Source organism: Pleurodeles waltl, chromosome 10 (genome assembly GCF_031143425.1).
Source record: "Pleurodeles waltl isolate 20211129_DDA chromosome 10, aPleWal1.hap1.20221129, whole genome shotgun sequence".
Classification (NCBI taxonomy): Eukaryota; Metazoa; Chordata; class Amphibia; order Caudata; family Salamandridae; genus Pleurodeles; species Pleurodeles waltl.
Window position 1 is genome coordinate 571,685,254 of NC_090449.1, and position 16,098 is coordinate 571,701,351.

The following is a 16,098-nucleotide window of genomic DNA, read 5'->3' on the forward strand; positions in this document are numbered from 1 at the left end:
TTCCACGTCGTGGTCCGAACTAAGACACCATAAACAGACTTCATGAGGGTCCGTGACTGACATAGGACCGCCGCACACATGACGAGGCTTAAAACCTGACTTCTTAGGCGGAGATACTAACAGGTACAATAAAACACCTTTAAAACAGTAGCTGTTCAAGAGCTAGGAGAAAACTGTTAGCGTCAACGGCACGGAAAAAAGGGAACTGATGTCAGCACGCCGGTGAGGACCTCTTATTGCCACGATGACGTCAAACTTAGTCGCGTGCGGAGCAGTGCAATTGTGACACCCTCATCGATGTGAAGAGCTGGGAATAAAGTTTCTGTCGAATGCTGGCGAATTGGGAGAATTCATAAGGTGAGGAATCCACAGGTAGTCGTCTCCATCAGAAGAACAAGTTACTTACCTTCGGTAACGCTTTTTCCGGTGGATACAGTAGCTACCTGTGGATTCCTCACAGTATGAATTCATAAGGTGAGGAATCATATGATGAGGAATCCACAGGTAGCTGTATCCATCAGAAATCTGTTGATTTTTAGAAAGCTTTTGACTCTGTTGAGTGAGCCTCCCTGTTTGCACTTCTTGCTAGAGTCAGATGCGGTCTCAAAGAACAAGTTACTTACCTTCGGTAACGCTTTTTCTGGTGGATACACTAACTACCTGTGGATTCCTCACCTTATGAATTTGATCCTTGCGCCAGCATCCGACGGAAAGTCTTCTTCCTAGCTATCTACGTCGACGAGGACGTCATAATGGCATGTTCCACGTGACTCTGTCTGACGTCAACGTGCCAATAAGAGGTCTTCGTCGGCGTACTAACGTCAGTTTTCCTTTTTTCCGTGCTTCGACACCAACGTTTTTTTCTTCCTGGCCCGTTGGTAACTGTAACGATTTTTGGAGGTTACAATGTCGCCTCCGAAGAAGTCCGGTTTCAAGCCTTGTAGAGAATGCGGGGGTCGGATGTCAGTGACCGACCCCCACTCGGACTGTATTTGGTGTCTTAGTTCCGAACATGATGTGGAAGGTTGTTCCTTGTGTCAGAGCATGAATCCAAAAGCTCTGAAGGAGCGCGAGGCAAAGCTCTTCTTAGCCAAGGCAAAGAAGAAGGAACACAAGAAGGTTTCCTCCCATGCTTCTCCCAAAAAACATAAGAAGCGGCGTCGTCATGACTCTCGGCGCCGTTCGGAGCAGAGCCGATCGAGGTCGAGGTCTCGTTCATCACGACGCCAGAAGACTTGGGAGATGAGTCCTACTGTCACACCCCAGCCTGAGAGTCCGGGGTTGTCACCGGCGCCTTCAGTTTATGAGGTCACTCAATGTAGCCCTCACTTTTCGCCGGCGCCGAGGGATCCTGATGTTCAAATTTATAAGCTATGCTTGCCTCTTGTACACCAATATTCGTGCCAGAGAGCGCGTGGGGGGGGGGTGGCATGGTGGCTTTTAAGTGTTACCCAATGATGAGAGGCACTTGGCAGGGGTGCCCTTTGTCTCCCCTGTTGTTTGCGGTGGTGACTGAACCACTGGAAGCTTGGGTGAGAGATGATCCTTGTTCTGGGGCTTCCAATGGGACGACTCAGTGGGCAATAGGATTTCCCTTTTTGCAGACAATGTAATTTTGTTTTTGGGCTACTTAAACTAATTGGGGCCTAGGGCGCTCCAGATGCTAAATGTCTTCGGTGCCAACTCTGGCCTCCGGATGAACCCCAGGAAATCAGTGATTTACTCCATAGTCCCATGCCCAGTCGATATGCTGTGGGCATCGGAAATAATGGTTCAGCGTTCTGGGTTTAGGAATCTGGGAGTGTTTGTAACAGGGCACGCACAGGACATTAAGGCCCTCATAACCCTGGCGGTAAATCCCGCTTTCCTCCGAGCAGAAGACCGCCAACATACCATTGCGGCAGCGGAATTCTGCTACAGGTATTACGACCCACAGCTCGGAATCCGCTACAATACAGACACTCACACAAGTCCGCCACACCAAAGGTCAGTGATAATCTGGCGATACCAAAACCTACACCGTCACGCCAACAGGAATACGCCCACAGGTTCACGACCCACGAATCAATGCGGCGGTCTCTCAACCGCGGTAAACCACTGGTGGTACACACCGCCGCGCTCAAAATACACACACACTAACAAAACACAACCACATTGGACAATTCAAAATACACACACCTGATACACATACACACACCCAATCCAATATAAAGCACACACCCACATCACCCACAAACCCTTACAACCAAAAATTTGAAAGAAGGCCAGAGAGAGAGAGACTACCTAACATAACACCAGCATCCACAGACACACAACACCATCACTCATACAACATCCACGCACCTCAAACAACACACACAACACATCCCCCCACACATCACAAAAGACAGCACCTCACACATCACCCACACCACATCAAGGCACCTCAAAGATACCCCAGGTTCTCTGAGGAGGAGCTCAGGGTCATGGTGGAGGAAATCGTCCGGGTAGAGCCACAGCTATTCGGATCACAGGTGCAGCAGACATCCATAGCAAGGAAGATTGGGCTATGGCGCAGAATTGTCAACAGGGTTAACGTAGTGGGACAGCATCCAAGAACACGGGATGACATAAGGAAGAGGTGGAACGACCTACGGGGGAAGGTACGTTCTGTGGTATCCAGACACCAGATTGCTGTACAGAGGACTGGCGGTGGACCCCCACCTCCTCCCCCACAACTAACAACATGGGAGGAGCAAGTCTTGGCGATCATGCATCCTGAGGGCCTCGCAGGAGTAGCAGGAGGACTGGACTCTGGAAAGGCAAATCTTTACTACTTTATCCCCCCCACCCCACCTGCATGCCATCACATACTCCCACCCTCACACCCCAACCCACAGATACTCCACTAACACAACAGAGAGCATTTCAGGTTCTGGCCTCAGCACTGATGGCAACCATTATCCCTGTGTCCAGCCTCCACCCCCCAACTTCCTCCACCCTGACCCAATCCCCTGTACCTCAGCCTATCCCAAGCACACCATCAGACCAGCATGCACACACCTCAACACACAAAGGTGGCTCAGGCAAACATAAGCACCACACATCCCACAAGCACTCACACAATCACCATACCCATGCAGACACAGCAACATCCACTGCCTCCACTGTGTCCCCCTCCTCCACGTTCTCCTCCGCCCTCCCTGTCTCGTATCCACTCACACCTGCATGCACTACATCCTCAGTCACTACCTCCATCACCAGCACGCCCATCACCACACACCGCTCATGTGCAATCACCACCCCCAATATCATGCACACATCCCCAGTGTCCTCTCCCAGTGTGTCTGTGAGCCCTCCTCCCAAAGTACACAAACGCAGGCACACACCCACCCAACAGCCATCCACCTCACAACAGCCTCCGGCACCTTCACCCAAACTCAGCAAACGTACACCTCCTAGAACCACTACCTCTTCCTCCACCCCCAAACCCCCTCCATCTTCCCGTCCCAGTGTGTCAAAAAAACGTTTCCTGGCAATCTTTGACCTCTTCCCTTCACCTCCCCCCACTCCTTCCCCTAGGGCCAGGCTTTCCAGGTCCAAGCCCAGCACCTCAGCCACCAAATCCCCAGACACAGTGGTGCCAGCAACTGCGGGGTCATTGAGTGCACCACCCATCAGGGCTGCCAGTGTGCCACGTGGTGAGGGCGAGGACATTCCGCCACCTGCCAAGGTGAAGTAGGTGCCCACATTCCAGAGGGAGAAGCCGCACCTACCAGCCACCAAGGGTTCCCCCAACACAAAATGGGACAGTGGCAAGACACCTGCGGCACCATCAAAGGTGGGGAAGGGACAAAAGCAGAAGAGCAGGTCAGGACAGGGCACGGTGGCACCGACTGAGGGACTAGTGTCACCCCTTCTGTCCACGACTACACCAACCTGTACGGCGGTGAACACCGCAACCCGCCCTGCCACCAGCACCACCACCTGCACCGCCACCAGCACCGCCACCTGCACGTCTGCAGCCTCAGCGACAGTCCCCAGCATCTTCCCCAGTGGGCAGCCATCTGAGGCTGCAGGAGACGTCCTGCTGTGTCCCTCAACAGGTGCTGACCCATGCACCACCGCCAGCATCGCCACCACAGACACTGCCGCAAGCACCGCCACCAGCCCCGCAACGTGCTCGGACAGTGGCACCACCGCTGACATGGCTACCATCCCCAGGGTTCAGGTGTCCGAGGCTGGAGGAGACTTCCTGGACCCTGCCCAGCTTCCATGAGGCATGACTTCCATCACTGTTTGCACCTGCAGGTGGAAGGCGAAGCCCCAGCAGTGTGGGTTATGTCTCTGCCTCCATGGCGAATCATGCTACCTGTTCCTAGGCAATCTCATGGCACACACACCCAGGTGAGGGAATGGGACCGGCCACACTGCATGTGGAGCACTCTGGGCACCATGCCCCCTCCAGAACCAGTGGAGAATCACATCCACTACCTCAGTCCTTGGCAGGATCAAGTACTCTGGGCACCAGGCCCCCTCCATAACCAGTGGAGAATCACATCCACTACCTCAGTCCTTGGCAGGATGAAGCACTCTGTGCACCAGGTCCCCTCCAGAACCAGTGCAGAATCACATCCACTACCTCAGTCCTTGGCAGGATCAAGCACTCTGGGCACCAGGCCCCCTCCATAACCAGTGGAGAATCACATCCACTACCTCAGTCCTTGGCAGGATGAAGCACTCTGGGCACCAGGCCCCCTCCAGAACCAGTGGAGACTGTTATCCACTTGAGAGACTGTGGCTTTGTACTTCCCAGGATAAAGCAGTGGGCAAACCACCCACTGGAAAGACTTGAGATACTGTGGCTTTGCACTCCCCAGGATAACGAAGTGGGCAAACCACACAATGGAAAGACTTGAGATACTGTGGCTTTGCACTCCCCAGGATAAAAGCAGTGGGCATGGAGCCCCCTCATGCAGCAGTGGCGTTGTGCGTTCATCCGGCTGAGGTGCCCTCCCTTCCATTCCTCCTGAGGTGCCTGTTTATTTTCAATAAAATGCACCTGCAGTGTTCTCTCCGTTTCGAGTCAGGTATCTTGTGTGGGCTTCGCCCATTCATTTTGGGACCACTGGTCCACGGACAATAATTGGTACACTATCCGGACTTTTGTAGTTGGTGTACATATTTGTATATACTGAATTTTGAACTTTCACTATCAGATTTTGCATGATTACAATCGTTACAATCATTTAATTTTGTCCTTTCGTTCTTCCAGGGAGTGGCGGGGGGTGTCAATGTAATGTTGCTGCATGTATTTGTGTGTATGTTGATGTGGGTGTGGGTGAGGGTGGGGGTGGGAGCATTGTGTGTTGTGTGTGTGTCACTCTATATTCCCTCCCACCTCCCCTGTGTCTTAGGGGCAGTACTCACTGTGGTCGTCGACAGCGTCTGTCCTGCTCCTGATAGAGCAGAAGGAAAACCAGCATGGGCAGTACGTGTAGTTACGGCTCCATGGCGTCCTGGTTCCTCGTTGGGTGTCAAGAGGTGAGTGGTTTCCCTTATGTGTACTGTTTCTGTCGTGCTTTTGATGGCGTTGGTTCCGCCCCGGAAAAGGTGGCGGATAGGCCTGTTGTGATACGGTGGGCGGTACTTTGTCCTCCGCCTGTCTGTTGGCTGTTACCGCCACGGTGTTTGTTTCTACCGCCGTGGCGGTCGGAGTGTTAAAGTGGCTGTCTATGTTGGCGGTTTCCGCCATGGTCGTGATTCCATTTTTTTTCCGCCAGCCTGTTGGCGGTATTACCGCCGCTTTAACACCGACCGCCAGGGTTGTAATGAGGGCCTAAGTTCTGGACCACTGTTCACTGTCCTTGATGGGAAGTTCTCCCATCTTTAAGATGGTCGTGGTGTCACGCCTCCTCTACCAATTGCGAAATCACCCCTTTCCGATTGCCAAGATCTTCTTCATGAGGGTAAATGCGCTTCAATGGACGCTACTTGGGGGTGGGGAGTTGGGTATAATACGACTACTCCGCACTTCCTTGGGGGCATGCTGCAGACCAAATTTTGAGGTGGGGGGGGCAAAGCCACACCAGACGTTCGCTTGTATTATTGGGCGGCCCATCTTCTTAATATTGCCCATCTTATTATCAATGCTTGGTGGTTCGAGGAGTTCACAGGTCCGGCCTAGGCCCCGGAGGGGAGGGTATGGGTCTTCAGGGCCTTCAGCATCTGCTGTATGGGAGCATCATACCGGGGCCCGAAATCCTTCCAAGAGTTACAGGTGGAGTACGATTTGCACCGTACTCAGTTTTTTCGGTGCTTGCAAATCCGCCATATTCTAACGCCGGTGCTCCAGGCAACTGAGGAGACACCGGAGTTCTCTTCACTGGAGGCTAAACTTCTCCTTACAAACATCAATGGGCACAAGTTATCGCAGACCTATAAGATATTGCTACGGAATTTGCCTGTTCCCATGGTGGTGGTATGGAGGGTCTGGGAGGGGGAGCTCGGTGAACTTGATGATGACGACTGGAGAGAGGTGCTCAAAGCCCCTAGGGAGGCGCTAATAGCTTTGCAGTTCCAGCATGTACAACTGAAGCTTCTCCATCGTCTATACTACACCAGGGCTCCATCATATGGGGTTGATACCTGATGGGGGGTGCTTACGATGCGGGAGCTCCCTGCAAAGTCTTTCCCACATGTTCTGACATTGTCCTGTCCTTTCTCATTTCTGGGAGGGAGTCCTGGGGAGACTGGAGAAGGTGCTGGATTGGGGAATTCCAAGAGGCCCTTGGCTGATAATTCTTCATGTAACAAATGATCTGGGTGGCACACGACATCACTGGGTACGTTTGTGGCTGAGCCTAATTGACGCCAAGAGAGACATTGTGAAGGTGTGGAAGGATGTGGTTGTTCCCTCAGTTGAGGTTTGGGCCACGGGCATGGACTTTTGCATGGGCATGGAACACCCCATTTACAAGGCAAGAGAGTGCCCTAAGAAACACTACAAGATATAAAAAGGATGGACAGATGTTAGACGCATACACCTAGTGAGACTTGCCCAGATACGCCATGGACTTACAGGGGCACACCAGGTCGACATGGAAGGGAGGTATCTGGAGTGCGAGTGAGGAAGGGGGATGCAGGCATTGACTTGAAGGCTGCTCTATCTTTGCCTAATGAATGACTATTGCTAACATACTGATGTGCTGTATTATTATGCCTAATGCTGTGTGCTGTACCTGTAATGTGAGACAGTGATTCACCTTGGTTGTAAAAGGAATAAAAAGTAAAAAAAAAAAAAAACAAGCATAGTGGGGAAGTCACTCTGAAAGGTTTTCACCCCATACATTCACTGTGCATGTTCACCATAGAAGGTGTGCATAGAAGGCAAGACTGACAGTACATTGAAGGGGTTTCTCCAAGCCTGGGAATAAATACTCCACCAGGGTATCCCATCCTCTCAACTGTTAGAAACAGTAAGGGCCAGATGTACGTAGCTTTTTTTTTGTTGCAAACGGCCTGATTCACAGAATTGGGGCGTTTAAGACAATAAAAAAGCATCTTGGTATGTACAAACCCTATTTTGATATACGGTAATCTATTTACCGAATCACAAAATAGGTTTGCGAGTCGCAATTAGGAAGGGGTGTCCCTTCCTAATTGCGAGTCGCAGAGCGATGTATGATTGTTTTGTGACCGTGAATGCGGTCACAAAACAATCGCAGTTAGCACCAATTTCAAACTGGTGCTAACCCATTCGCAAACGAGAAGGGGTCCCTCAAGGACCCCTTCCCTTTTGTGAATGGTAGCGAAAATATTTTTTCAGAGCAGAGCGTGCTCTGAAAAAATGATATGAACACTTTTCCTTTCTGTTTTTGAAATGCATCCCGTTTTCCTTTAAGGAAAACGGGCTGCATTAAAAAAAAAAAACTGCCTTATTTGAAAGCAGTCACAGACATGTGATCTGCTGTACTCAGCAGGCCACCATCCTTGTGAGTGCAGTCATTCCCAATGGGGTCGCAAATTGCAACCTACCTCATGAATATTGTATTGTATTGTAATCGCATTTATATAGCGCTTACTACCCCTGACGAGGCGTCAAAGCGCTTTTCGGTGAGTAGCACGCTACTCTGGAACCCAACAAGAATTAGTGATGGATTAGTATCGTAAATGATGTAGGTCTTTGCGACCCCATTGGGAATCGCAAACAGTGCAATGTACACTGTTGTACATATGGTTTTGCGGCTCACAATTTGCGACTCGCAAATGAGTTGCAAATTGCGAGTCGCAAAACTCTGGGTTGTACATCTGGCCCCTACTTGCCACAGAGTTAAACATTTTAATAGTTAAATCAAGCACTACTTCGTCAAAAAAACAGTGGGCTCTTGGTGTTAAACTTTTAATTAACTAAAAGTATGCAATTGAGCCAAAGGAAAACTATGTACCGTGTAGTTAGTTCTTCCAACTGAGATTCAAAGGGTACGTCCGAAAGCTGTGCTGAACACCAGTCCTTTCTCTCATTCACATTCATGGCATGTCTGGAGGTAGAGTGAACGTTGCCTGTGGTTACAAAAAGAGGGGATTTTATTTGTATTCCACAGAGCATACAAAGTGAAAAACAAAATGAGCGAGCACACACACTTTCAAGTTTATTACTACCCATCAATGTACCAAATATTGCTCAGTGAGCAGCATCACCCAAAATCTGTGTATGCCCATAAGACTTTGGATGTCATATAAATAAATGGAACTGTGAAGGAGGTAAATAAAAAAGGAGCAAGTACTGTCTGGATGTGCATTTAGTTTGCTTGATACACAAACCTGATTTTGATGCACAGCTTCGTTATATTAGAGTTGCATTAAGTTATTTGCCTTAAAGTAAATTGAACGTGTAGCAGCGATATCATGCAAAAGTATTTCCATGACTGAGAACTTTATTTTCATATTTTAGCCAGCTCTTACAATTGCCATTAAAAGTCACAAAGTAGTTACTTACATGTAGGAGTAGTCTTGCAGCATGAAGAATTTTCTGAATCAACATGTTGTGCATTATTCTACTATCTAGAGGTTAGGTCCGGAAATGTCTTTGTAGTCCTTTTTTCCCCCCATCTGGACAGTGTTGACCTTTTGGAGGCTGGTGCAACCCTCTGTATTGTTAGGAACCCACCCCAAGAGCTGTTTTGCATGTGTGGTCGTCATCATCAGATTGTTTTTTTCTCCTTGGCAATTATTGTCTTGTTGTGGATTCCTACATCTTTAACATCTTCTTTAAGATTTTATGTTACGGTGCTTTCTCATTTACAGGGAGGTGGGTCGCATGTCGATCCAGAAAATTCCTAAAGCTGCTAAACTACGCCTACTGGTAAGTGACCATTTTGTTTTATATTATGAATCTTTTCTGTATTCACATGCTGTGCAATGATTACGTAGAGCTGTATTCTCACTATTTGGAGGGCTGGGCTGAAATGAGCCCATTTATTACAATAGAAGTTTTAGTACCTTGTGTTGCATCTGCACTTCCATGTATGATTGGATACTGAAGACCATGTGGCTAATATACAGGTATTGTTTATGCAGACATTTGCTACAAATATAAGTGTGGATCTTTTTTTGCTTGTTGAGTGCTCTCTGTCTCTGCCTCAGCTGTTCGGACTTTCCATCTTGCAATGGCCACTTTGCTAACCAGTGAGCCTTTGTTTGCTGGTGCGAAAACAATTAAAAATTATTATGCTTTTACATTTTGTTTTTGTTTCTTGTAAGAAGTATATAACTGTCCTTCAGATATCCAACATGTGCATGGCCCTTTCTGCCTGGGTCTTTGGATCTGGAAGAAAAATAGCAGCTGTATAGCTTGAATGACATGAAATGTGACATGCTCTATGGTAGAAGTTGTGGGTTGGTCCTCATTACCACTCTGTTCTTGGGTATTTGCAAGTAGGGTTCTTGCATTGTGAGTGTCTGCAACTTACTGACTTTCCATAAGAACATGATGGCTGTTAAGACTGCAACCAACAACAAGGTGATGGATAGAAGGCAATTGGTCGGCAATAACCAGTGGCTGAGATTAATTTAAGCATTCCTTCCATCACCTTCTTTCGTTTGCAGTAAACACCTGAAGTGCAGTAGTTCTACTTGGCCGTGGGACCTGTGCTCACTGTGTCATATGTATCAAGCTATAACTTATTGATAAGATCTAGATAGGTTGAAACTGGACTAGAGCTGCATGTGTTCCTATGTAGGAGGGACCTGGCCTCGCAGTTTGAACTAGACTGTTCCTAATGAAGGAAAGCCAAAACTGATTTTCATAAAGTGGGTGTTAGACCCGGCCCTTTTTGCAGGGTCATCCTCAAACTTTTTACCTCCTTCCTCCTATTTTTCGGACCAGTTTTTATTGACTTTAGAATTCTGGGCACTTTACCACTGCTAACCAGTGCTAAAGTGCATATGCTCTCTGTCTAAATTGTATGGGTGATTGGTTTATCCATGATTGGCATATCTGATTTACCAATAAGTCCCGAGTAAAGTGCACTAGATGTGCTCAAGGCCTGTAAATCAAATGCTAATAGTGGGCCTCCAGTACAGAATGTGCCACCAACATGAATAGCCCTGTAAACATGTGTGTGTAGTTTTTCACTGCCAAATTCAACCTGGCAAGTGTGCCCACTTGCCAGAGCCAAACCTTCCCTTTTACTACATATAAATCACCCCTATGGTAGGCCCTAGGTAGCTCATTTGGCAGGGTGCAGTGTATTTTAAATGTAGGAAATGTACTGATGCATTGAACATGTCCTGGTAGTGAAATACCGCCAAATTAGTTTTTCACTATTGCAAGGCCTATTCCTCCCATAGGTTAACATGGGAATTGCCTTTAAATATTTTTTGAGTGCAGTTTCCCATTGGGAACAGATAGAGCTATGGAGTTTGGGGTGTCTGAACTCACAATTTAAAAATACAACTTTTGGTGAAGTTGGTTTTTAGACTATCTGTTTGAAAATGCCACTTTTGTAAGGTGGGAATTTATTTGCTTAACCATTCTGTGCCTCTGCCTGGCTGCTGAATACACATCTGGGTCAGACTGACAGTTGGGCTGTTTGTGAATTCACTCTAGACAATAACACAAAGGGAGCTGAGGTATGTCCTGGACATCCTGATGAGTCTTCCTTAGCTACAGTGGGAGGGAGGAGCGGTCACCTGTACCTGAAAGGGCTGTGCCTGCCCTCACACAATACTGACTACAACACCGTAGATTGTGTCTGGGGCCGGGCAGGGAAGAGGCAGGGTCTTGTGCACTACAAAGCCTTTCCTTTCAAGTTTGCCTACTGCAAAGGCAGAAATTAGAATAAGTACTGGACTTCTGACCCCACAACTTCCTCTGCCAAGGAGAAGAGCGTGATGCTTAAGGAGGACCTGCCACTCTGCCTGCTGCTTTGCTGTGATGGTCTGCTGCTGCAGCTTCTGTCTGAAGTGGGAAAGAACTGGATTTTGCTTTCTGAAATCCTGCTTGTGAAGTTTCTTCAAGGGCTTGGACTGAGCTTGTCCCCAGTTCTGAAGTCTCAGGGACACCAAATACTTTGTCTGCCAGTGCGTGGGCTCCTCTGTTGAGAGTCCTGACTTGCTAATTGGTGCCAAATCCAGTCCCTTGGCCCTTAGAAGTGGAAACTGGTAACCTGTGGGGGAAAATCCACTCATCGCTGTGTGCACGTCAGAAAAATCGACCCACCACCCATCCTGCGGCTGAAAATTAAATGCAGCGCCTGCCTCATGGCTGAAGAAACAACACAGCGCCTATTTTCAACGCAGTCTCTTCGCACAGCACGACAGAAATTTCCACGCACGGATCCTGGGCATCAAAATCTGCAAACATCACTGCACGGACCCGAGGCTGCACACCAGGAATTGATGCACAACCTCCCATGTGGGTAAAGAAGCGACACACGGCCTCTGATGTGAGTAAACAATTGACGCACGGCCTCACTTGCGAGTAAGGAATCGACACATTGCTTGCTATTCTGACGCACCGTCACCCTTGTGGCTTTATTTTTGACGTATACCAGGTACTTTGGGCTAAAACAACGCCTCCATTGATTTCTATAGAGTAAGACTCATTTTACTTTAAAAATTCATATTTTTGCCGGAGTATGTTGGATTTTTGTTGCTTTGGTCTTCTTTGATTTAGATGAATATTGGCTATTTTTCTAAACTGGTGCGTAGTCCTTTTGTGGTGTTTTCACTGTGTTACTGTGTGTGTAAATACTTTACACATTGCCTCTGAGATGAGCCTGACTGCTTGTGCCAAGCTACCAAGGGGGTGAGCAGGGGTTATCTGAGCTGTGTATCTCTGTTACCTTGACTAGAATTAGGGCAGGGTGTAAACTGACTGCCAACTAGAGACCCAATTTCTAACAGTGGGTCTCTGCCTTGAATGGTGCAGTGGGTGATAAAACAATGGTCTAAGATGTGACCCAGAGCAATCACCAGTGGCTGAGAATAATTCAAGCACTTCTTCCATCACCTTGTTTTTTTTGTTTTTTTTTAACTACAGACACCCTAAGTGCGACGAGTATGCCTAGCCAAGGTGTCCACCTTTGCAGAAAATACATTGTGCCACCTCTGGTTGTAACTGCCACTCATGAGCCACTATGTGTCACTGTCTGAGGTCTTCCACCCTGAAATTCAAAGATCTAGCCAGATGGTTCACTGCCAGGAAATCCCTTGATGGTCCAGCCACTTTCGGAGGCACAGTGCCTCCTGGCAAAGGGCCCAGGGCCCCACTCTGCCCTATTTTTTGCAATGCCACATGGTGATGGTATTGTCTGTGAAAACCTGTACTAGCCTTGCATTGATGGACGGAAGGAAGGCTTTCAATGCCAAGCGTATGGCTCAAGGAGATTTACATGGAGGCTGGCCTCTGCCAGAGACCTCTGTTCTCCACCTCTCCCATGTGCCAACCCCACCTCATAAGTGACGTATCTGTCACCACTGTCAGCTCTGGGTGGGGTAGAGACCCTAATGCAGTACATCAAACACCACTGCTGATCCTTTGCAATCTCTGCCGAAACCTAGATGTGGTTGAAGAAGTCTCTATGATATTGGGCACGCTGAGACTTCAAATCCCACTGCAGAGTCTGCTTTTTTCACCTGGCATGCTTGACGTGCAGGATGCAGGAGCCCAGTAGTCCCAGCAGCTTCACAACACCTCACTGAAATCCAGGTTAGAGGCTGAACGATCCAGATCATAGCCACAAGGTTCTAGATTCTGCTTTCCGGTAGAAAAGAATCAAAACGCATCTGAGAAGGAGTTGGGTGCAACTTCGGCGTGTTAATAGTGAACTCCAAAGATGACAGAAGGTTTGACGTAGTTTGGAGGTGTTAAAGACTGCACAGAGTGAGCCTGCCTTCAACAGCCAGTCGTGCAGGTAGGGGGAAGGCTGGGACCCAGACCTCTGAAAGTGTACTGCTACCACCACCATCACTACTGTGAACATCTGAGGTGCACTGATGTGACCAAAAGGGAGCACGGTGAACTAATAAAAATGAACTCCTGTCCCACCACAAAACGCAGGTAGCACTGATGGGCCTGAAGGATGGGTATATGGAAGGATGGGTATATGGAAGTAGGGGTCCTGTAGATCTAACACCACCATCCAGTCCCCAGGGTCCAGGGCAGACAAGACGTGGGCCAGTGTGAGCATCTTGAATTTTTGCTTCCGGAAGAAGGCATTGAGAGAGTGCAGGTCTAAATGAGGACAAAGTCCTATGTCCTTCTTTGGCACCACAAAGTAGTGGATATTAAAACTATGACCTACTTCTGGAGCAGACATCCTCTCAATAGCCCCCTTAGCCAAAAGGGCTTCCACTTCTTATCATAAAACCGGTCCTCTGCCAGTCGTTCTGGGCTCAGTGGAATGTGTGGCAGAGTGGCAATGAAGAGTAATGTGTACGCCTTGTGAGGTATCTGCAAGACCTAGCTGTCCGATGTTATTATCTTCCAACCCATCAAGAAAAGTTGTATCCTGCCTCCATCCGTGTGCATGTGCTTTACTAAGGGCATGCTAAAGGGGTTTGGATTGTTTGACTGCAAGGGGTGGGGTGGGGGTGTCAGTCGACTGAGAGGTTCAATGAACTTGACTGTGGTGGCAGTGGGTGCTTAGGTTCAACCGCAAAACAGCTCAGCACCCTGCTGAAGCCGATTTGGCCGCTGGTTTTGGGTATCTCTGTTTAAGCTATGAAAGGAATAGTAGGGTCAATGCAGCTGACCAGGCGGAGCGATAAGCCCAGGGAGCATGCTGTGGCTCTGCTCCCTTTGAACTGTTGCAAAGCGGAATAAGTCTGGTCCTAAAACAGCTGAGTCCTGTCAAAGGGCATGTCCATGAGGGACAATTAGAAAGCACCCTGAAACCTGGGGACCACAGCTTGGGGTGCAAGCAAATGGTAATGCTGGTGGCAATGGCTCACCACCAAGCTTTTAAGGGAGTGGCGCTGAGACAAATAAATGGTTGCCCGGGTCAGGGTGGTGGCGTCTTTCAATATGGGGATTGACTATAGCACCAGAGCAAGGAGAGTACCTCTGAGTGTCTCAGTGAAGGGGAGGAAGGCCTCAGTAGATGTTTGCCCTGGCTGGAGCAATTCTGTCGAGGCACTGGTTTTAACCTCTAAGATGGGAAGCTGGAGGGCAGGAACTTAGGCTGCCCTAGGCATGACCATTGCATAAGTTGCACTCAGTGGCAGAGGACTGGGAGTGAGAGGTGTCCCGATTCGGGAAGTGTCAAGGCCATTGGCTTCTTGGAGATCATCATGCCAATGTTTCTTGGTGGTATGATTGGCCCAGCTCATCAACCGAATCATAATTGTTGTCTAAATCCGTACCAAATATGGAATGCAATGTATATGTTCTAACTTCTGGAAGTCGTAAGTCAACAGCAGGGTTGCGTGTCAACAAAAATTAACAGCACTCTTGGTCGGGGTCATAGCATTTAACCTGGAGTCCGACAGCACAATAGGTACCTCATCGTCTGCAGCCGACAGTCGTATTGACACTTGGAGAACCGGGGTGGACACGGAAGAGGAGTCGGTGCAGGAGAGGGGGAGGCCTGGTGGTGGATTTGGAGGTCCAACTGGCAATGAGTGAAAACCCCGCCTGTGGTATCCCAGATGGATGACCTCTCAGCTCATTGAGGCAGGTAGGCGTGCCAGAGGGAGTCAGTATGGATCCAAAAAGCGAGGGAATGGCCTTGCAGAACTGGTCGCTCTGCTTCAGTTTTGCAGATAGCCCTGGAAAATCAGGTAGTGTAGCGACAAGTTGTGACCATACCAGATGTCTTATCTGCAACATCCTAAAAAGGACTGTTTTTAGCATTGTGAATGATGTTCTACACATCTTCCTATCAGCCATGTCTATACTTTTGCGCTCCCTGTCAAGAGTGTGTACGTTTCTGGGGCAAAAGTATGTATTTTTCCTAACAGCTAACACTCTTATAAAAACTGTCTTTAAGAAGTTTGAATGTTATTGAGGTGGATGTTCTGCAGATGTAGCACTGCTGCTATAAAAGCGGCTGGTGTGAAGAATTTCTTCTCGCTAAGTTCAGTAAGGCAGACACCAATGGAAGGAAAGTTCTTGGTGATGACGTTAGTTGAAAGGTTTAATCACAGACACCAATATTTGAGGAACCTCCCTGGGAATAAACAATTTGAAGTGACTCTCATTAGCACTTTTTGAAAGGTTGTTACATCTTCTACCAGAAACAGAGAGATCCTAGATTGCTAGCCTGCAGGAGATATGTATGTGTATGCAGACCTTGATTCCTCATCAATTGAACACGACAAAGAAGGTGGCAAAGAAGAAGATCTGTGTCACATTTCTTGAACCTAAATCCCTCAAATGACACTAAAGGTTTTGAGATGAAACATGCCTATCCACAAATCTTCATAGCGACAGGGGCAATCTCCATACAGGTGGCACTGGCGTCTGGAGTGAAACCGTTTTTGGAGGAGAGAGAAATTAAGAGGCCACAGTTAAGTCTGCAGTTGGTGCTCTGTAGTGATGACAAAGTACGGAGGCCTCACAGACTGCGGAAACCATTGTACTGTAGGTACTGTACTGTACTGAGAGGCTCAGTC

The 16,098-nt window shown here is 48.3% G+C and overlaps 1 protein-coding gene across 2 annotated transcripts in view; it reads right to left on the minus strand.

The window, feature by feature from the left end:
• Positions 1-16,098, minus strand: part of CCDC13 (coiled-coil domain containing 13) — a 527,643-nt gene that overhangs the window by 44,417 nt on the left and 467,128 nt on the right. For both annotated transcript variants that reach the window (XM_069211020.1, XM_069211021.1), the window contains exon 15: positions 8,427-8,541. In XM_069211020.1, coding sequence (XP_069067121.1) covers positions 8,427-8,541 — 115 coding nt within the window. The remainder of the gene's footprint in view (positions 1-8,426; positions 8,542-16,098) is intronic.